Source organism: Scleropages formosus, chromosome 10, assembly GCF_900964775.1.
Source record: "Scleropages formosus chromosome 10, fSclFor1.1, whole genome shotgun sequence".
Classification (NCBI taxonomy): Eukaryota; Metazoa; Chordata; class Actinopteri; order Osteoglossiformes; family Osteoglossidae; genus Scleropages; species Scleropages formosus.
Genome location: NC_041815.1, coordinates 22,267,885 through 22,291,357, shown reverse-complemented (window position 1 = coordinate 22,291,357; position 23,473 = coordinate 22,267,885). Strand labels below are relative to the sequence as shown.

Genomic DNA, 23,473 nt, shown 5'->3' with positions numbered 1-23,473 from the left:
CATGCAAGTTATCTAAGAAGTCAATGTGCATAACTGGATCCAGCGGTCTACTGGTCTGTAGCAAGCTTTCGGTATTGTAAGATAGTTGAGGGGATATTTTCCTGTCCCACAGGACCACCCACCATCTCCAGCACCCAGACACAGCAGGCCCTCCATGGAGAAAAGGGCCAGATCAAGTGCTTCATCCGCAGCACCCCCCCTCCAGACCGCATTGTGAGTACAAAGAAACGATAAGAAACGTGGAACCCCTAGAACCCTCTGAGATCGAAACACAAGGCACACACATAACAGCCTCGCATCGAAGCGAAACTATCCCCTCTGATGCAGCAGTGAACATCTGGTTTATGACAGGGCTGCCCTCACAGAGAAGGGCCAGTCTATTTGACAGGTTTCATTTCCTGTTTATGGCGTGCTTGTGCTCCATTACTGGAGATCCCATTAAGATTCATAGCCCTTAGACGAACAATGTGCTCTCAACGATCCTTTTAATGCTATTTTTTTGTACGCGAGCATGCATGCCCATAAGCGTTTGTGTAAGCCCTGTGCGTGACTGGGTGTGTCGTATGAGAACCAGGGAGTCACTTTGCAATGGCGCTTGTTAAATGCTTAATATTGTGCCCTGTAATTGAAGGCCTTTAACTTACTCCCTAATTAAATTTCCTTGTAACTTGACAAAGGGGCATTGTAACTGTTTTATGGTATACTGCTGCACCTAATAAAACTATATAACTTTAAACGGTAGAGTTGAATCAGCAACTTCCAGCCTAACACCGCATAATTAGCTCAATAAGCACCTTATCATTGTAAATGGATAAAGATGAATTATGCATAACAAAGCACTGAAGGTCTCCATACATTCTAGGCGTGGTCCTGGAAAGAGACGGTACTGGAGTCAGGTACGTCAGGCCGATACACAGTGGAGACTGTCAGCACGGAGGAGGGTGTTATCTCCACCCTCACTATGAGCAATATTGTGCCCGCCGATTTCCAGACCATCTACAACTGCACGGCCTGGAACAGCTTCGGCTCCGACACGGAGATCATCCGTCTCAAAGAACAAGGTGGGAGGCAAGGTTCGGCAGCCCTCCTTCTCTTCTACAGCACATGTCGCCATACGGATGTAATCCAGGAAAGCAAAATTTTCCTGCAGTAGGAAAGCAAAGGTTTTAAGGGTGTTTCTATAGGCCTGCGAAGGCTTGGAAGTTCATAATGTTCCACTGGAAAGCTAACCTTTCAATCTCTCATTTCCTGCAAATTTACATAATCATAGTAACATGATGAAGCTTATATTGACTTCAGTCATTTTATGAACATGTGGTTCAGGTTTACAATCAGTGCATTCATGTTAAGTATCAGACATAAGCAACCAGTCAGATGGTTTGGCAATCCAAGGGTATCTTGCTATTAGAAATCCAGTTTATGGTTTCTTTTGCTGAAATACTGGTTGACAGCAATGACCCAAAAAGTAAGTTTTAATATATTATGACCTTTTGTTTTTAGTTAAATTTCTACTATCGTATTGCTGATGGTTACATGTTTTAATGACTTGATTATGTAGAATATTGATGTTCATTTTTTACAAGCCATGATCGCTTAAACTGTTTGGATTTTTAGGAAGCATTTTTAATGCTTTGTTGTTCAGTGCCATGACAGTTTGATGTATTTCCCCTGTTTAAGCAGGAGGGGTTTCCTTCGATTCATTTCTCGCAAATGAAAACATATAGCTGACTTACTTCAATGAGGCATTGATTAATGAAGACATTGAATAGGTATTAAGTGTCTGAAAAGAACCTTGTTGTGCTGCATTTAAAGCAAGGAAAGTAAACAATGTTTCGGCAACTTCTACCACGAATCAAGCGGTCGGTATGTTAGTCATGTCTGGTGATGCCAAGACTTATTTCGAATGTGCGGCTATTGTAAATCGTCCAGAAGGTGTTAACATCGTATGAGTTATCTGACTGATAACGTCACGGAGGAAGGGAGCAGCGTGCCGGAAATTTCTGTGATGTGTTATTGTAGAGGGGTGTGTCTTTGCATTTCAGAGTCCCTCCCTGTTGCCGTCATCATTGGCGTCGCTGTTGGAGCCTTCGTTGCCTTCATCGTCCTCATGGGCACCATCGGGGCCTTCTGCTGCACTCGGTCCCAGCGCAGTAAGTTCTGCTCCTTGTGCCCACGCTGATGTGCCGCTAAACCACAGGGGCTGCTCTGAGGTCAGATAGTGAAAGCTTTGTTAAGAAGTCTCCTCTCTCTTTGTCGTAGATAAGCCTGCCTGTCCTCTCAAGTACCTCCAGTGTTCGTACAGAGCCTCAGGTTAGGATAGTTAGTTGTTTTTTTTTTTTTTTTTTTTTTTTTTTCTTTTGCGGTTGCCAAATTCTCCTGCATCATCCTCTGCAGGACCCATGCTAGCATTCAGCATTTTGTTGTTGTATACCGCAGAAGATGCGCACCTGGCTATGCCCTCTGTGCCCGTCTCCATCTGTGCTCACCAGAGAGAACATGCAAGCAAAAATAAGACAGAAAGTAAGATTTCGCTATACGACAGTCTTAAACACACTTCCCAATGAGCTTGCGGGACTGTGGGAATGTCTGTGGATGTCCCTTCTCTCGACAGAAGACAAAACTGGGTGTTTTATTCTGCCGTGCCATTGTTGGACACCCATCCACCTATCAGGGAGGGGACAGTACACTGCATTTAATCTGCATGGGAAAAAAGTGCAAATCTGCAGTGCTGGGTTTCAGCACCAAGCTCATCGCAGCTGCATTTCCCAGATCTCAAAGGGGTGGTATCGGCGAAGAACGACATTCGCGTCGAGATCGTTCACAAGGACCACAATGCAGCCCGGGAAAGCGAGGATCATGCAGCCATCAAGCAGTTAATGGTGAGTGAGAGGATACACCAGCCCTCTGAGTTGTTGGCCCATCACCTCCATTGATACCACCAGTTTACCCCACTACAGGCCAGGATACTTCCTCCCGCTTTGACACCCATGTTTAATGAGCTGTAATTACTCCACCCCCGTCCTCAATACTAATTATAGGGTTGACACCATGAAACTAATCACAAGTCTTTGTGACTGGGGCAAGATGGCCCTTGCATGCCAGGACACCTTTTTTTGCCATTCCGTGACAAAATTCTCCAGCAGCATGACTCTTGCCAGCCATAAAACTGGAAATTGAATCTCAGCAAGACTCAGGACACAGTACTCCAAACAAGTGAAATGGAAATATTAATATAAATATTAACCACAGGATAAAGTATTTGTTACATGTTTTTAAAAAAATATATACTGTACATTCATTTTAAAGTGGTAAACCCTCTTAAATGCAGCAGTTGCACACCTACATAGCTGAAAAGAGGAACATTTAGTGAGCAGCGGTGTACAAATGAGCGGTATTCCATAAGACAGCTACACATGTCATTTGTGATTTCTGTTTATTTGAAAGCATTTTATATAAAAGTTACAGAGAGAAATAGGAATGCCTTTGATGCTGAAAGCTGAGCTAAGACTTGAATCCATGGGTCTGCAGTTATGTCAACCCCACACCTCTTCTCACCCTCTTGGCTCATGGCAGATGGAACGGGGTGAATTCCAGCAGGAGTCTGTCCTGAAGCAGTTGGAGGTTCTGCAGGAGGAGGAGAAGGAGTACCAGCACCTCAAGGTGGGCACCGGGAGCTCAGAAGCCATTCAGGCAGTCCTTGAGAAACAGGTGTTGTTCATCCATCCGTCACTGTGGATCAAGATTATTCACCTTATTAGCCTCCTGGAAGCATGAAATCAGCTTTGTGCAGGAGGTTCTCTCTCCAATGTGCCAGAATATGCAATCAAATAATAACAGACTATGGTGGCCATATATATACCATCTGTACCTGAAATTGTGTGAAACCTCACAGTAGTTCTATAAACGAGATATTTCTACTGTAAAATCCCTTTATGATCAAAATATGCCCATAATTTTCTGAAAGAAAAAGTTTATATCTGTGAATTCTTAGCGTTGTTTCAAATGAGCTGATGGGTGTTAAAGAAGAAAAATGGTTAAATAAGAATCCAGTCATAAATACATGAATTCCAAGGTGCATAAACTGAGTCAATAAGGTAATTATAATCAGCTGGGTGGAAAAAATTGAATACCAACTTAACTAATCGAAGAACAATTTTCCAGGGCAAACTCTGAGTCTGACATACTCTTTCATGTGTAAAAATAAGAAACCTATTGAGCTTAGTTTTACCCTTACACGTTAGTTAGTACACTATCACGTGATCTGGAGTCGCCTGAGGTCCATATTCTGTTCAACTTCATCTGAAGAACAAAAGGTTGATAATATACCTCGCTGACTGAATTACCTTGGGATATACATAGTGAATGATGTACTTATGTATTGAAGTTGAACATAGAAACTGCATGACAGCACATCTGGAGTCCTTTGTCAGATGCTTTATAAGGGTTTATTCACTGGAAATATAAATGGACTGAAATTCTAACACAATTAGAATTGATAAGGCGTAGAGTAAGGGAAATAGTTAATTTTTTTCACCGGATAGAAAACCATATCATTTATTGTAACATTCATTAGTTATGCTTCAATAAAGAACAATTATTGTTGCTCTTTTATAATGAAGGTTCACCATGTCTGCAATTAAATTTAATATTTTAATTTTCAGAGTCAATCTATTCAACCAAAACCAATAATTTCTTATTCACAGTTATAATTGCTTTTTTCCCTTCCTCTTGCTGATCAATTGCAATGAAAAACCACTTTAAAATGATGACAAAATTAACCAAAAGCTTTGAACATATTGTAGTAAACTCTCTATATTGTTATCAACAACAAGAGGAATAGAAGTCAGAAGAATAATTATTGAAATTAACAACAGAGTTCATGGGTAGCACTCATTGCAAATAAATAAAAATACAAAATACACAAATTTTTCATGTCATTGTTTTTACAGGTGGTAGAATGAACTGAAATCAGATAATTTTTTCTAGCCATTAACAAAACTTTGTTAAATCAAAGTTTTAAAAGAATATTTTATAATTTGAAATTACATTAGGCTTAGCAATTACGTAACTATGGCAAGTAAAGCTATCGCTCATCTGTGAGGAAAACAAAAATATAACATATTGCACTTTTATACACAATCATTGCAGCTAAACTAATACACATAGAATACTGGTGATGGATGCATAGGAGCAAAGTTGCAATGCAGTAAAAATGTGGACATGCGGCAGTCTTATGGATATACTATTCATGCATGACACATTTACAGTTTTTCACAGTGGTTTCAAATTAGTCAAGACTTTAAAGGAAAAGCACAGGAAAAAAACAAACTATGTTGAAGGGCACAGTGCCATTGTTCTGTATTCAGGTCAGATGTAACATCATGTTCATAGCTGGTGCTGCCTATTTTAAGATTAAAAGCCTCTATACTATGGTTGACATATTTTAGCATAAACGAAAAAAAAAAAAAAAACATTGCGAAGATGCAGTATGGGGTCTTTTTAACAAGATCCCCTTCTCCACAGGTATGCTAATTCATCAATTAAAAATAGGAAGAAAATTACAGTACGGCCCAAGGTTTTTCATTACATGCCACAAATAGCTTACTACGAAGCACGGCCAGTTTTTCCATTCAGTATTAGGGAAGCGTGAATATATTTTTTTAAATGCCTTGGTGCGTCAAAGTGCCAATGATAAAAATTGCATTTTTTTTCCCGTTGAACAGCTGTGAACTGGGGAATCACAGAATCTGCAACGAGTTTGAATCTGACTCACGATGGATGATTAAATTCTGACACTGTGCAAAATAGGTCAGCCAGCGGAGTGAGAAAAAGCATTTATATATTTATTTTGCAACTATCTGTTCATGATGCAATTAAAAGTAAAATGTTAGCAAAGTTTTGGGAAATGATTTGTTTGGCACCATATTGTGAGTCATTAAAGTTCAATCTAATTAGTTGGTAGCCATCTTGCACATATACACTTAGCATCGATTCACACCTTTAAGTCATGTTGTTCTGTTCTCCACATAATACATGTCACAACGTGTTGCCTTACTAGCTTTCTGTCTCGATAGCAATTAATGTCAGTTTGACCTTGACTTGGCCTTCGTTTTTAGGAGAAAAAGTGCATGAGAAATAAGGATTTGTATATTTTACTCTTCAAGATTTTTAACATTTGCTTCTCTGCAGACGTGTTGAAAATATCATTTGGAAATGTCATTTTAAATACGGCTAAGACTTTCAGAATTCTGGCACTTTTATTTTCGATTTATTCTTATTTAGCATTAAATTGAAAAAACCATCATGAAAGCTCTTGGCATTTCAGAGACAGCTGTTCCGTAGCATTCTTTGTGTTATCTATCATATTATCTGCTGTATGTGGGGCTTAGCCAAGACTTGTGCTGTATCAAAATTGACTGCTGTCATGGAAATTAAAGAAGTTTTTCTTTTTTTCTGTCTCTCTCTCTTTCTCCTTCTCTCTGGTTTTGCACCTTCAAAAGGATCCAACAAATGGGTATTACAGTGTCAACACTTTCAAGGAACACCACTCAACTCCCACTATCACCCTGGCAGGAAACCAGACCACAGAGATGCGCAATCCCACTTCTGCCACCACTGGCAAGCAGAGAGTGCCCACCGGCATGTCCTTCACTAACATCTACTCTACACTGGGAGCCGGGCCCAATCGCCTGTATGACTACAGTCAGCGCTTTGTCCTGGGCATGGGGAGCAGCTCCATTGAGCTGTGTGAGCGTGAGTTCCAGCGTGCTTCGCTCAGCGACTCCAGCTCGTTCCTGGATGCGCAGTGCGATAGCAGCGTGAGCAGCTACAGCAAGCAGGATGGCTATGTGCAGTTTGACAAGGATAGCAAGGCATCGGCCTCCTCCTCCTCTCACTACTCGCAGTCGTCATCACAGAACTCCGACCTCACGCGACCCTTGCAGAAGCGAATGCAGACCCACGTCTAGCCTGGCGGTGCCTCTAGGGTCTGGACCAGGAAGAACTCCCAGATGGTCTGAGGACACTTGATTAGTGTGTGCATTTATGGGGTGGTGTTAGAGTCATTCTTGCAGACATTTCCAAACATTTCCTGAGCTCCAGCTAACGTTTATAGCTCTCGATAACAACTACGTTCTGTTTAAGACCCACTTGAGGTGCAAGGTGCCCAGCCACACCCTCAGACCCACAGAAACACCCACATTCCATAAGAATAGGATTCCACTACAGCATATTTGCCCACAAAATTGAGCTCAAATGGACAGCTTGCAGCTGGGCATAGAAATGTTTTTGTGCTCCTTAAAAACCATGCGTTTTATTTGGGGAAAAACATGATGCTGACCACAGCAGCAGGATTTCCTAGCTCCACTGAATCGTAATGTATGACAATCTAGAGATAAACTATGTCTAGCAAGGTGAACTCACTCATTCTTGGCATCTGAGCTCTCCTGATTCATTTCAGCTCTGCAACCGCTCCGCTACACCTTGCAGAAGAGGCCATCTCTCTTGAATATCAAAGCACAAATGTGTTTGTGAATAGTCCCAGAAAAGAGACTTGTTGCTTTCCTCCACGGGGTGGACCGAGTCAAGCTGCAAGCGATCGCCTCCTAAGCCTTGCCTAGAGACTTTCCAATTGAATAAATAACACTTTCTGTTTCCATGGTTCCAGTTCTGAGTCTCCAAGATAAGGATGGGAGAGATTTCTACCAGAAAAAATAAAGCATTGTTATACAGTCCAGAGAAGTCACTGCTTGGAGATAAAAAAAGAAGTTGGGTGTGAATCCCTTGTCTCGTTTCAGTTTAACTTATTCTCCACTGCTTTTTATTTTTATTTATCCCTGTAGACTTTTTACTGGGAATTGAATCCACAACATGTTGTGTTGTTTTTTTTTTTTGTTTTTTTTTTTTTTGCCTTGAACAGGACGTTGTGATCCAAACAGGGCATGATTCCCAAGGAGTGGGATTGGCGGAAAGAAAACCGTTGTCCTTTCCCGGTTCATCTAGAAACAACTAGAATGTCATGTGGATTTGACAGGGAGGAATTTCACAGACAGGCATTTGCCCATGGAATGTGAAGTCTTTCGAAACTCCTGCAGACCCTTGGATGTGCGTGCCATACACTCATTGGAGCCAAATACTATCTTTCTATCAAAACATTTTCGTCGCGTGGCTTTTCCATGTAAAGCTGAAATCATGGTGTTTACACTGGAGCTCTGTAAATCCAGCATTTTTACCTACTGTGATGTGGCTGTTAAATAACAGGATGGATACGTTTTTTTTTTTCCTGTTCTGCCTGTTGAGATTGTCGAGGGGTTTTCATGGGAATACGTTCACTGTTTTAAGTGAGCCACAAGCTGATGTGTGGCCATCTAATGCAACACATGACAAATGCAAAGGAAGACAATTATTACACTATTTTTTTTTTGGTTTAGAAAATAGAGACCATAAAACAGCTGGGATAGCTGCACAGCAAGTCTTAGAACCATCATACTTCACACCTGTCATCCACCGTGCTGTGTAGGGCAACATTCTTGAGGCGAAAAACACAAATTGAGCACAGTGCATGGAAAGTTGGGAGTGATTTCATTTGACTGTCATTATTTTTGACGTATACGCTTGCTTCACTCTGATCAGTTTGGTATATGGACCTGGGATTGTGCAACAGGATCCTAGAGAACAGAGCAAACCATGGCCAGAGATAGGAGAAAGACCATCAGCAATCTTCCTGACACTGAGGCTGGTGCAGGAAGGAGTTCTTTTATCTAGTATTCCATTTCAGCTTGTCCCACTGTAGCTCCTCCCCTTAAGGTGCGGGGCTCCCATACTGGCTTGTGGGCGCTGGATTTTAGAAGGCTGCTGTTCCGTTCAGAATAGCACATAACACGATGACCGAGCAGTCCTCATTGTTGTGTTTATTTTTATTAATCCACACCAGCAGTTATTCATAGCAATGAAATTATTTTCTTATTGTAAAACGAAAATACATAAAAAGGAAACATACAAAATGCATGGACTTTCAGTACGTCTAACTACAGGCAATTAGAAGAAAACGGGTGTGGAATATAGATTAATATGAAATAATAGATTTTCTTGACCTGTTTCAGTTTTCGTGGTCATTAAATCAACCCCCTCCGATGTTTCTGCCCCTTCTTTCGATTGGAAATCTAACCGGACAACTCTGCTGCAGTCGTTCAAAGTAATTCGGTCACAGAGACAGATGGAAGGCTGTTAAAGAGGAGGTTACTGTCTCTTGTCCTGTGGAAATCTGACAATCCTTTGTGTGGTCCACTTTAAGAGACACACTCACAACCAACAGCTACTTTCTGCTGTAAGCACTTTACATATAAATACATCCAAGTCATTTCAGTGGGTTTTATACTTGAGTAGCGGTGCAAGACTTTAAGCTGTTTAATGGGCACCAATCCATTTGTAAAATGGAACATGAAAGGTCTGTTTCAACATGATAATTCAGCTGGACCATGGACCACTGTATATAAATCTCTCAAGCTCTCTGTATAGATTAATTTATTATTTTTTTTAGCAATTTTGTATTTTAGGTAAAAACTAATCATCCCACCATTACCATTGTACAGACAATCAGGCATAATTTTCTTCATTATTCTGTAATCTCCCACTATGCTTGTTTGTGCTAGCTGGCAATTCTTGCGTGCATTTCTCAGTGGCGAGTTCCATCGGCCTAACCCTTCTGACACGGGCAGTACCGCCAAGCTGCTGTCTCTATTTGTGCTATAAGCTTGGGAAATATTACCCGGCCAATATTTCCCTCAAAATCTTGGAAACAGCTTCTCCGTTCTGTCCGGTTGACTGGTTTTCACTCCAGCTTGGCCCACCTCAGTTCACATTTGTGCTTTAAGCGCACACCGCCAGTGAGCCGGTTTCTGTGAAATCTCAGCCGCTAAAGGCGGATTGCTCCGCGCTGCTTTAGAGTGGCCTTTTTTTTTGGTGAAGCGCAAACAATGAGAAGTTCTCAGACAACACAGCTCATTGTAACAGAAAACAACCGACAGGAGCAAGCCAACTCAAGCCCCGTTCGCTCAAAAAACTCATGCAGGAACCTTATTGATGTTCCCGCCTTTAAGCATATGAATTTCTGTCAGTAGCTCTCCTACAAATTTGACCCTCATCTACAAGCATATTTTCTTCTTTGTTAATACCCAGTTCGCACCACGTTTGTGTAGGGGGGGAACGGCTGTCGACATGTTTGAACTCATCAGTTCCCCGCCACTCTTTTTTTTTCCCAACCGACACTCAGAGTTCCCCTCAAAAAGATCCCCAGCATCCACCTACCTCTGCGCTGCCTGAGCATGTGATGTAATTCAGCTCGGGCTGCACTGATCTAAATGTAATGCGCCTCTGTGCGCTGAGTTACAGCAGGCTCGGCAGCAAACACAAGGCATTAATAATTGATGCCCCGTGTTTGATGGGCCTCCGTGAGCCAGCAGCCACCGCGCTTATCAGCCACCAACCACCACCACCCCCCCTCCGCCCCACGCTCCGAAGGAATCAAAGCCTACCCGGCGGAAGAGTGGAGCAGATCCCAGCTCGTCCCGCGTCGGATGAGCGGTTTGTTCAACACCAGCTGCTCACGTTTGCCATGCCAAAGCAGGAGCGGGCCAAGCAGATGTATAAACACACCCCCCAAATGTCACACGATGCTGAACCCCCCCCCCCCCACACCACCACCACCACCACCACCACCACCCGCCCGCCCCCGACAAAGTCTGACATCTATTTGTGCCCCTGTCTTTGAGAATGAAAACTATCGAAAAGGCATTCCAAAATGTTATGTAATATTTTGGAACTGATTATTTGTCCGCCTGCGTTTATTTATTTATTTATTGATTTATTTATCTATTTATTATGGAGAAGCTGTTTCTAAAAAGCTGGGTGGGGAGATAAGGAGCTTAAGGGCAGGAGTTAGGTCAGTCTTAGCTCTAAGGTTTCCATTCCGGTAAAACATTCCGCAGCGAGCCCACTGTTCATTTCCGGAAACCTGTGCCAGACGCCGACTTCCTCTTCACACATCGCTTTGCTTGAGGGGGAAAAAAATGTAGTTTTCAGGATCCGGTTAAGTATCCATCTGTTTCCCCAGTCCTGGCCTGTAACAGGGGGTCCTACACTCTGAGGCTGTTGTCCTGCTGTCGCTGTTTAGTTCTCACAGGAGAATTGACTGCAAAAATTCTCAAATCACAGTGTAAATGTACCGAAAATGCCATAAGCACTTTCTGTCAGTTTTTTTTTTCCAACCAATCAATATCTTGTTAGTCCTTCAACGACTACAGTGCTACAGTATATACAAGAAGAGTTGCAAAAATCAATATTTACCGAATCAAAACTTATATTCTGTAATGTAACTAAAAAAAAAAAATAAAAATAATGATTGGATAAACCATTATTTTCATGCAGTGGCCCTCTCTGTATTTAAGACGAAAAGCTACAATGAAAAGTTGTAATTTACTTGTATTGGTTTGTGAATTTATGATGCTTTTGCTCTGTATAACTGAGGAAAAAAAAAAAAACAAAAAGATATGAAAATAACCTTTCTATTGTTGTGAATTGTTCTGCATGGTTCCATTCATATTTGAGAATTTGGGTCAGCCTGACTGTATAGTGACACTTTCACCTTTTGTGTGTCTGTGTGTGTGTGTGTGTGTGGCACATCACTGGTTCTACACCTAACTCGCAAACACTTGGTAGTAAAAAGTAAAGAATGTAGTAAAAAGTTGTCTGAAGGGAGGGCGACCGCCATAATCCACGGAACAGACGCTCCCACATCGCCCTGGAACGACAGTTGCTCAAGTGGACAATGTTTGCTCAGTTTCTGTGGACTTCTTGCCCTCAACCCTAACCCATACAGGGACTTTAGTGCTGTTGCCACCTAATGTGACAGTGATTTTGGGGGCAGCGGGATCACGCCCTGCTTCCTGCTGCAATACCTCTGAGGAAGGTACTCAGTTCAAAAATGGCCCAAGTAAAAATAACCCAGCTGTATAAGTGGGTAAATAACTGTAAGCAGCTCAACACCCACAGCATCAGCTAATGAAATAAACGCAAAAATATGACTACACTTCACCTTTATTAGCTTCCCTGCCTGCAGTTTCAGTTCACCTGCCGAAATGAACCATCCACTTGGCACAAATATGTACCTGTACTAGAGCAATGGTCAATCAGCTGAAGTTAAATTATTACAAGTATCTTAATATTGTAAGTCGCTTTGGAGAAGCACTGTTCACCTAAATGAATAAATGTAATGTAATGTACATGTGTCGATCACACCGATACACCGGACCTTCAACAGCTTCACAGTCTATATTATAAGATGACTTTTATGAATTGCATGGTCAAAGGTGCTGCCTTTGGGCACAGCCATTGCTCCTACATGGTGTTATGTGTTTTCACAGTCAGGTAGCATGGCTGGAAACATATCTCCTCGTGTACCACCCTGTGTTTGCCCAGCATTGCTTCCCAGTGGGGGGTCCAGAGCTCTGACAACACGTCTTCTTTCCCACACCGTGAAATTCTCGCTGATGTTGTGACAGGCTGACGGATCACATCCATTTGGGCCTTTTGAAAATGAGTTGAGGATCTCGAGCAGTGGTTCATCGCAGCTGAGCCAAGAGACACTAGCATTCCAAGCAACTGTCAATCATCTCACACATTTATGAAACTGCTTTCAGAATTAATAAATATTTTGAGGTTGAGCACACATAAATAAATTTGAAATCTGACCTAGGACCATAACTGCAAAAAAATTAAATAAATAAAATGATGATAAAAAAAAAAAAAAAAAACAGGCCAGAACTGCATCTCACCACATGGGAAACGAAGTGAAAATTGCTATTCCTCTGATTAAATGCCTATCTCTTTTTGAGCATGTCACCGTAGTTGTGAAATTGCTCTAAATTGAATCACACACTATTCTGTTTTCTGAATGAATGGTTGGAACAGGTTATTTTGTTTCCAATTACATTCCTTGATAATTGGATTTGAAATCAGATTTGACAATGGAGGGAAAATGGAGCGGGAGGTAGAATCAATGCCTGATGCAGTGAAATACTCCATTATGGAATTATCTAAAAGCGCTGTTGCCGGCCACAGGGGTTAGGAGGGGGGGCTCCGGGAGGCAGGAGGGAGAGCAGCGAGAGGCTGGCTCTGTGGCCGTGCATTGCCCAGCCAGTCGCCTGGCAGTCAGCCTTGCTGGACTGCTCTTCCTCTTTCCATATGCAAGAAATTCAGGCGAGCCCGTAATGTCACCGCCGATCACCGAGCACCGACTTGCAGCCTTGCCTGAAATTAGATAGTCCCAGCTGGCTGCCGCTTACTCGGGGAGGGGGCGCAGCCAGGCGGACCCTCCGTCCGAGGGATAGCGGCCCGCTCCTCGCGGCCTATCTGGTGTTTACGAGAAGCCGGGGTAAGAGGATGCCGTCGGAACACCGCCGCACCCGCTTTCGCTGTTTTCCAACCTCATAAATTATTTCCCCTCTCTCCGTTTTGATCTTTTATTAATGCAGCTGGTAATTGAGTTCTGGAATTAGTCACGTTCGGTAAGATCCCATCCGACTGATCTCTCTCAGAAGGTAATTACCTGAATCGCATACAGCATGCGATACACAGGTGTGCATTTTATGATTTTTTGTCCCCATTTTTTTTTATATTCTTGCTTCGGTAATGTGCTATACCTGGCAGCAGCAGTGCATCTCTCAGGAAAAAGGCCTCGCGAAGTGCTAAAGACACTTAATCTCTTTTGCTCCCTTCCGTGTGAGGAAGTTGAGAATTGCCAAGGGTAGGGGGTGCTTTAGTGTTTCTTTCTTTCTTCTTCTTCTTTTTTTTTTCGCAGAGCCCTTCAACGCTGTAGCCCCGGCGTAATTGCCTGTAAAATGCCTCCCTCGCTATCATTTGTTTAAAGACAGCTGTTTCAGAGGAAAGCTCATTTTACCAACATCTGTCCTTTATTGGATTATGAATCTCCAAATCAGAGCCCCCTCCTGGCAAAACTCCCTGGAACACAGCTAATTCCAGACTGTGGCACAGATGGAAATTGTACTTTTCTCTCTGCTGCTACTTTTACCTTACCTTTCTGCTTTTAAAACATATATTTTTGGGGGGGATTGCTTTCACGCGTATATTTCGGAGGAAAAAAAAGCGGCCATCTAAGCCGGTCCGGGCAAAAACACCTTTCGCTGAAAGCCAAAATACGGCTGCAACCTTCACAGCTGTTTTTTTTTTAACGGGGTCTTCTGGTGTGAACATTAAGTATAGTTAAATAAATCTCCCTCGGTGATCACAGGCATACTAGAATCGAAATCCCAGGGAGCATCTTAAATGGATTATTGATCCGGTGACCTTTCTCTGTTTTAAGGTTTCTGTTGTTTGTTCCAGCAACGTTGTCTTAACTCACAATACAGACAGAGGTGTTTGATCAAACATCAGCTCCAATGTTAGACTATTAAGCTCCTCCAATATTTGCCTGCAGAGTAAGCAGGTGACACAGTGGAGCTTTTAAAAGGAGAGCAGGGAATCCTCTATATATTAATTGTTGCAGTGACAGTGTAATCACTGCTGCAGGTGTTCGCGACACACATAATTAAAATCATTACCATCACTGGCGAAGATACCGATCACATTCGATGGCCAAAACTGAGGGCGGATTTATTCAGAGCTTTTCTTTTTTTTTTTTCTAACATAATAACACGTTGCCCTCAACATATGAAACTGGAAAACGAAATTAAATCAATACTTTCCTGGTTTAGGGGTACAAAAAAAAAAGGCAAAATAATATTACCAAAAAGGTGAGACGTATTTTCAACTTGATTGCATTTTCCATCACTCTGAATCCGGAGAGGCTGGCGATCCAAATGGGTGCTGTTGGTTCCTTTCAGCAGAAATTAAAGGTTACAGACTCAGGTAGGCAGGCAGAGGTCCTTATATCATTTGACGGGAGTGACGTGGGAGATGTAGCACCGCAACGCAATTTCCACGTGATTTACCGTCCGTGAACATATTGACATTCTCCAAATGTCGACATAAGGGAGGGAAACGATCCGCTGAGGTGTCACGTGAACGGCCACGTGGCTAAATGCGAAGAAGCAGTGCAATCTTAGGTAAATTGTTCTCTTGCACTTTTGCATTCAGCACACTGTGTAAAGCAGCGCTTCCAAAAGATTCCTCGGCGGCCGCAGAGAATTTGCTGCCGATTACAATTTGCCATCGCGCTGCTTTTTTTAAAGACTGCACAGAGTTTTTCGGGTTTGGATCGAAGCGTGTGAAGAACAGCAAAGAACGGCTCATTCCGCAGCACGCAAAGGCTGGAATGCAAAGACTCGGGACCTTTAGTGGCGTGACATTTGTGTGCGTCAAGCACTGGATTCCCACAAGGACCACTCACTGCTCTAGGGACTGGAGAGCAGTTATAGAGAGACCTCCCCTATGGGCATCTGTTTGGGGTCTGAGGATGAGGCTTGTCGTACCCACATCCCCTCCAAGAGCCGCCCCCACCTCGCAGACGGCCCTCTGGCGTGTGAGTTTGCCGTTTGGGGGTGACTCTTGGTGTGACTCACTGTACCATCTCGGAGGCCCCCGGGCTGAGATAGCGCAACAGAAGACCTTGATTCTAAGTCAATGATAAGGAGAAAGGCAATGGGTTCGACAGCAAAGGACAGAGCAATGGAGGCCTGAGCTTGAACACCATGAGCTCAGAGAGAATCCTAGAGGCCAAAAGTGGAAAGAATAATGGCTTAATTACCGCAGATGGGAGTATCGAGCTATTGATGCTAAGGAGGTTAAGGAAAGGCAGAAAACCCTAGGGTTAAAGCTGCTTCACTCATGAAAATGAGTGTGACCAAAGAGGACACATAGGAGTGCCTTTGAAAATTATACCTCCCATTCTACCTTTATTTTTAATGCTTTACCAGTTAGGGAGGTTTGCCGATACTTTTTGTGCACAGAAACTACACAACGACTATTAATATTCACACAACCTATATAGTCCGAACTTCTCTGTTTTGGAGGCTTTTGGACATTGAATCGGATCGGTTCCAGCCGTTCATGAATGGAGCCTGACGGAGAGAGAAAATAAAAAATATATATATCGCAATATTATTTTTATGTTATTTGGTTAGTGTGAAAGATAGTGAACTGTGTAAATGTTAAAAAATAAATAAATAAAATTAAAAATTGGAAGGGTTATTTCCTGGGATACAAGCTGTTATACCAGAATTGCTGTAAAAACCCCCAGCTGCAAATGCGTTTAATGCTTTGTATGAAGTCATCAAAATAATAACTGTAATGATAATATCTACAAGCGTGCATGTACACAACATGGTAAGAAAAAAAGGAAAAAGACAACGCACATAGGTCCATTATGACACTCTTGTGTATTCCAAAAAGTTGTTTCTGTACAGAATGTCTTAAGTATTACCTTTTTTTGTTCAATAGAGAGGCTCCCTCTTAGAAGTGAGTAAAACAAGATATAGAGAATGGAAGTTTATCTATAAACCAAATATGTAGCATGAATCTTGCCTAGAAGCTATCATAATTTTAAAGTATATTTCATTAGTAGCTGACTATCATTTGCATTATGATCATTTGCAATAAAGCAGCAGTAATATATCACAGCGTCTCATCATGGAGATCATTAACAAGTTAGTATGTTTCCCTTCATGTGCTGTGAATCACTACCTCCCCCTTGTGGAGGGTACGAGTCATAACTGGCAATGTAGCTTCTAGGTTACTTTTTAGGTGAAGCAGCAGTTTGCTGAGCTGTGTGCCCAGTAGTATTAGTCCTGTCTCAGGCCATGGTCTGCAATATTAGTCCTGTATGAGCTCATGGTCCGTAGTATTAGACCTGTCTCAGCTCATGGTCTGCAGTATTAGTCCTGTCTCAGGCCATGGTCTGTAGTATTAGTTCTGTCTCATCTCATGGTTTGTCTCATGGTTGGTAGGATGCGTCATGCCTCAGCCACGTATCCTAAGTATGTATCCTGTCTCATTTATGTGCCCAATAACATGTGTCTTGTTTCAACCATGTGGTCGGTAGTAAGAGTCGTCTCTTAGTTGTGTGTCCTGTAGTACCGATCCTGTCTCCTCTGTGTCCAGCAGTATGTGCCCCGTCTCAGCCATGTGGTTTATAGCAAGGCTCATGTTGCATGTGACGTGTAGCATGTGTCCTGCAGTCCATGTCCTGCCCAACCAGTGTGTCCTGTCTTTGTTGCAGTCTTTCAGAACATCACCTGATTATATTAATTAGGTGCCTGTCTTGCTTTGGCACGAGGAGCAAATTGTTAAGACTGAAGCTGTGTTGCACATGGCTGGAACAAATGACTGTAGGATCTACTCCCATGAAGACGGGGAAAGAGCCCCGCTGAGGACAGACATGGGAATGCGGAGAGCTGGAGAGAGCCGTGAGCTATTTATCATTGTCGTCCTTGTCTTCCCTGAGTTGTCTTAGCCGACTCGCTGCATTGCTGACTTGATTTTGCTGCGTTATTACTGGAACCTGTACCGGAGTGAGTGCACGCGTCTGCGCTGAGTGATGTACCGTCGCCTGCTGTGCTCGGCGCCCTCAGCGGGGAGACCATGTGGCTGCACCTCTCTGTCGTTGAAATCCCAGCTTTCATTCACTCGTCTGTCGCTTAGCCTGGAGCGCCAGAAGCTGCAGAGCATGACTATCCCAACATCTTCCCTTATTACACTAATTACCACAAATCTGAATTAGAGACACCCCCCCCACCCCAGTCCATCATTACGTCCGCATATTACACCTATTCCCACCGAGATCTTATACTATTTGCTTTTATCCTTATCTATTCCATTACTTGCTCTTATTTGCATATATCCACAGCTCAGGCAGGTCCTTGCAGTCTTTCCAGCTCTCCAAATAGACTAACCAAGGATGGAAATGGGGGGTGGGGGTGGTGGGAAAGAATGAGGGGTGAACAGGTGTTCCCTGCACCTCTGTATCCGTGGCCATTGCAGCAAAGGAAAGAAATCATCCCCGACACACGGCATTTTCCTAGCGAGGCGACTAGGCAAGAATGAGTAGAAGGAAGGCGTCACCTTTTCCGGGTGGAACCGGCGCGGTGAGCCAGCTGCTGGCCGACACACTTGACCTGGGCTGGGAGTCAATCGCCTTTCAACGAACGTGCTTTGCTACTGCTACATAAAAGCGCTTTTAAAAAATGCATGCGCCGACACCCTGCCCTTCACCCAAACTCTTATTGAAGTGCAAATGCGGATATTTTGAAGCAGCGTGCCAGCGAACAGGGGGGCAACATGTGCAGCAATAAGGATAAATAAGAAGACCAAATTTGATTATGCACTCGAAATGGACCAAATTAAGCCGAAAATGCCTTAAATGCCAAGCAAATGAGTTGGCTTATTGAATTACAAGACGGAACAAATCTGCAAAATGTCTTCTGATGAGTTTTGCACTTCATAATCTGCACTTTGCGATACATAACAGTTTTGGTTGCACTTGGGGAAAGTACTCCTTGACTTTGCAAAGTAAACTTCAGATATTCATCCATCCATCAATTTGTGATCAATAACTTGTCCGATGTAGGGTCACAGTAGACCACAGTCTATCGCAGAAGCATAGGGTGTGATGCAGGGTACACCTTGGGCAGGATGCCAGTCCATTACAGGACAATCTCAAACACTTATTAAATCACATATAAACACTTGAATGGCAGTTTAAAGTCACCAATTTGCCTTGGAAACATATCTTTGACTGTGGGAGGAAACCAGAGCAGATGTGGGAGCGCATTCAAACTCCACACAGACAGAGCTGGATTTGAACCCATGTCCAAACCCACAGCCCAGGAGAACGAGGCACCGGCGCTACCCCATGTGCTGCCATGCAGCCCAAATAGACAACTGGCACCGTTACAATTTAGCTCCCAAACTTCTGATGCTTTTTTTGAGCTTCAGCAGTGACTCCAGAAGGACCTGTCCAAATGCATTTTTGTAGAATATGTACGGAATAGCATAACAACAAAGCACCACCGGTAAAAACAGCAGAATTCACTGGCGTCTCCACCTGCAGCTAGAGAGGACACATCTGTCGCTAACAACGCTAATGTCCTCGACGACTGCTTGTTGCAGCGGTTGTAATGCGGGGCATTTTTCACTTCTCTGGGCAACCTATTTGACAGCTGGGTCACTGCCTCAAGGTCCCTCATTAGAGTTTGAATTATGGGGTCAAGTCCTGTGCAGCAGCAGGACACCGAGGGTCAAGTCCTGTTAGAGCATTAGTGACGTTATTTGCTGATGACGGTGTCAAGGGTGAGATCATATGGAGCCATAAAGACACGGCCTCACATGCACGGGATGTGAGGACACACTCCCCCGCAGCACACACACCTCAGTAACCAGAACACAACTACAACGTCTGATTGCCTCCGAAGTGCGGTCTACTGCTAGAGTAACAAGGGAGGTGCGAGGTGCCTCCTGGAAAACTGATCAGCATTGGTTCATTGATTGGTTCGGGGGGCGGATGGAAGGCGTGAACATTACGTTCACGTTCAGGTGAGGTGTGAAGGTACAGAGGTTAAGAATCCCTGGCCTGCTGTTAGTGCGAACAAGCGTAGAGCAGCAAGCAAACTTTACACCTGGCGCACTTTGGATCACGTTCGACGGCAGATTCCGCAGTCCACCAAGTGAAAGAATAAATGATAAAACACATTCCCTTTATATATGTGGCATACGGGTCGAAATCGTAGCTGTTGTCAATTAGCTCCTTTTTTTGCTTCAAAATTGTGATGTTTCTTGTTTGTATTTCGATCACAGAATATCCTTCTGCAATTATGCAAATGCGGCCTGCTCACACTGTTTAGTCGAGGTATGTGCATTGTTTAATTCTGAAAGCATTAGCAAACAGATAAATATCTGCCTTTTGCCAACACCCTGTTGTCCCGCTAATGATAATTGCCTGTTTTGTGCAGAAGATTACAACAGAATTTCAACACATCGGTAAATTAAATAATATGCACTTAAGCACTGCGTAAAGACAAAGGAGCAATATATCCGAAAACCATTCTGAACAACGATCGTCTACGGGTCCTAAAATGATGTACGTGTCACGCCACCTTAACCGCAAGCCCATTTGTGCAATTTGTCAATTGGAATATTCAAATTAATCTTTTGAGTGCAGATGGAGTACATGAGCAAATACTCTTAAGTTATTTATTTTTCCATTTGCTTAGTCATTCATTTACTTGACCAAAAAGCTTTCTGTTACATATCGGTCGAACTGGAATCTGCATAAAGTGAAATTATTAGCATGGCCAGGTAACTGATTTGATAACCAGGGAGAGCTCTGTTGTTGACTCCTCGAGAGAGAAACTTCACCCAAATGAGTCCAGGAAAACATACAACTATAGAAATCTTCAATAACACGATATGGGTGTAAAAGCCGGACGTGTAGGAAAAACACATAGCGGCTTGAATGCTGGTGCTGAAGGAAACCTTTTGGGATACCAGAGACGGCCAGGAAAACACAAAGATGGATGTTGGATCAAATGAGAGCGGAGCTCTCTCTGGAAACACAGATTGTGATGTTTTTGAGCTTCCGGTAACAACTGAGGGTGGGCATGTCCTATAATGATTGGATTCTCTTGAAAAGATGAATTCTTGGAAAAACTGCAGTGAAAAAGGCAAGGACGACTGGCAACCGGATGGATGGACTCATTCACGATGACACTGGACACAATGTCCTTTAACAGGAGTGACACAAAGGATGGACAGGACATTCTAGAAGCACTCTTTTTGTGTGGCCTTGGTTTCATGACCGCATCAACCGTATGGAACTTAACAACACACAAATCGGTTCAACAGTAGGCCGATTTGGTCAAAGCACACACACACACACACACACACACACACACACACACACACACACTGTCTGAAACCTCTTGTCCCGAGAGGGGTCGCAGTGAACCAGAGCCTAACCCGGTAACACAGGGCGCAAGGCTGGAGGGGACACACCCAGGACGGGACGCAAGTCCATCACAAGGCATCCCAAGCAGGGCTTGAACCCCTGACCCGCTAGAGAGCGGGACCCGGCCAAACCCACTGCGCCACCACACCCCCTTTTAGACAAAGCATCATCTAAGAAATGAAATTATATATTGAAGTTACGTATTAAGGGCTAATACTGTTAAAAATGCCTCTTCTCTCATACGTATTATTAGAATTTGTAAGATCTGAGCATACTGTACAATACGGCTGTTTGCCTTAGTAGTGAACTTACGCTTCAGTTTCGCATTTTTGTGGGTTGCTTCACACCACCCAAAGGATGCGAATGTGCTGACGCAACTGCGAGCTGCGGCACGGTCAAAGCAAACTACAGCCTTACTACTTGAAAAGTAGCCAAAGTCCACGGAGCTCCTCCTAATCCTGTTTTACAGCCGTTCCTGCTCCGAAGGTACTCGCCTCGCGTGGCGCGGCGAAAGGTGAAAGGGTCCTCTCAGGAGGTGCGGGACACCGAAGAACAAACGATGGGATTTAAAGTCTTGTAACGTCGATACATCGTAACGGGCAGCACCCAGGCAGCTCAGAGACAGAAAATTCAATAGCGTTGTGCAAGGTGATATTGACTCAGAAAAAATATCAGTCTAGTAAACAAAGCCGAGACTCACCAAACACAGAATACAAATAGGACATAAAAAGGTGTAATTAAATGCACAGACACTGCAATGCCTGTTGGATAGGCCATGCTTTAACACATACGCTGTTAACGTATGCAGTACGGATGTGACCGCGTGCACACATAGAGGCTCACGAACATACGAGCGGATGTGGGAATTGTCCATTTGTATTCGTATCGTATGTATTTATGGGACAATAGGGATAGTAGATATGGAAGTGAGAAAAATCCAATATCTCGCATGTAACTCTATCAGGAATCTGAGCACGTGTGCTTTTCAGTCCCAGGAAGACCGCCAGGGAGCTCAATACGGGGGATCTCGCAGAACCCAGGCCCCCACCCCCACTCTGAGACGGATTCAGGTGGATAAGAAGTTTCCTTACTTCATGAGGACATGAGAGTGCTGGAAATCCAGGCACTAGGTATTTAGAGATGATATCCATGATGGTGTTATCCTTTTTTGTTATTGTCATATTGCTTCGCTCATCCTTTGAAGGATTGACTCTTGAAACCTATACCTATCCACATTGTCTGAACCGCTTGTCCCATAGGGGGTTGCGGGGAGCCAGAGCCTAACCCAGCAACACAGGGCGCAAGGCTGGAGGGGGAGGGGACACACCCAAGATGGGACGCCAGTCCGTCGCAAGGCACCCCAAGCGGGACTCAAACCCCAGACCCACGGGAGAGTAGGACCCGGTCCAACCCACTGCGCCACCGCACCCCCTTTCCATACCTATCCATACAGGTTAATTTAGCTTAAGCACAATATCTTGCGTAAGCGTGCAACATCATGCCCTGCTGGAAAAAGAATCTTCAGTCTTTCTAACCACTTTGTGTGTGTGTGCTTGTGTGTTTGTGTGTGTGAGCTCGCGCTCTCATGGGTTTTCAGCTGAGGAAGGTTCCTGTTGCTTTTCTCTCCCCATTAATGTAAATGAATACATTTTTTCCCCAAGCCAATTGTACATTCTCGGCTCTGTGCTGGCAAGTAGCATCCGAGCAAACAATATAAATAATCCTGCCCTGGTATTTAGGAATGTGTAAATTCAATCCCTGAGTGCTGTGTTCATTTCTGAGCTGCCAATTTCACCGGTGCCCGCTGAGCGATAATGTGATTTGACCTTCAAGCTTTGTATTAGCTCTTTATAAACCTTAGAATTCTTTTCCTTTTTTGCCGTTCCACTGTGTTTGAATGAAAAAGAGTGATGCTTCCTTACTGCTCATCTTAGCAAAGCAACTGAGGGCCTGCATGCCAGGAGAACCCAGCCAATATCCCAGGACAACAGAGGCAGCATCCCGCTGCACCCTGGCTGACCACACAAATTCTCTGGGCCGTTTCATCAAATCTGCATAAAAATACGTAACTGGCCCTGTCTAGCAATTAGGGAAGAAAATGACGCCAACCACCCTCCAACGTATGGCGATAGCACAGCCAAGTGACGCCGTGCTGCGACACTGCCGTCGCTCTGCTCTGACGGCCACAGTGAGGGAACATTAAATGTTTGGCCCAGGAGATGGGAACCGTGTGCCAGTCCCAAAGCTCCGGAATTCTGGTTACTAATGGATCCCAGTCTGCATACACACTTTTTTTTTGTAATTTTAACTGTCATTAAGGTAAATGTGGTATAGAGTTTTCAGTAGTTGGATGAGGCATGTGGGCGTTGGTTTGTGTAGGGGACGGGATACCTTTTACTGCAGAAATGACCCCTATTTGACGATAAGCAAGGAGAACAGAGGGATTGTACTATCTGGGTGTTTGTAATTAAATAGCGAGAGAGCTGTATTTACACCCAGACATATTGCCGAGCTCGCAGT

At 43.6% G+C, this 23,473-nt stretch overlaps 1 protein-coding gene across 1 annotated transcript in view; it reads left to right on the top strand.

The window, feature by feature from the left end:
- LOC108932189 (kin of IRRE-like protein 3) overlaps positions 1 to 6,968 on the top strand; it is a 58,507-nt gene extending 51,539 nt beyond the window's left edge. Inside the window, exons 9-16 of the mRNA XM_029255688.1 lie at positions 113 to 213; positions 863 to 1,073; positions 2,043 to 2,150; positions 2,260 to 2,310; positions 2,437 to 2,520; positions 2,770 to 2,879; positions 3,574 to 3,660; positions 6,501 to 6,968. Of these exons, the coding sequence (XP_029111521.1) occupies positions 113 to 213; positions 863 to 1,073; positions 2,043 to 2,150; positions 2,260 to 2,310; positions 2,437 to 2,520; positions 2,770 to 2,879; positions 3,574 to 3,660; positions 6,501 to 6,968 (1,220 nt within the window). The remainder of the gene's footprint in view (positions 1 to 112; positions 214 to 862; positions 1,074 to 2,042; positions 2,151 to 2,259; positions 2,311 to 2,436; positions 2,521 to 2,769; positions 2,880 to 3,573; positions 3,661 to 6,500) is intronic.
- The last annotated feature ends 16,505 nt before the right edge of the window (positions 6,969 to 23,473 follow it).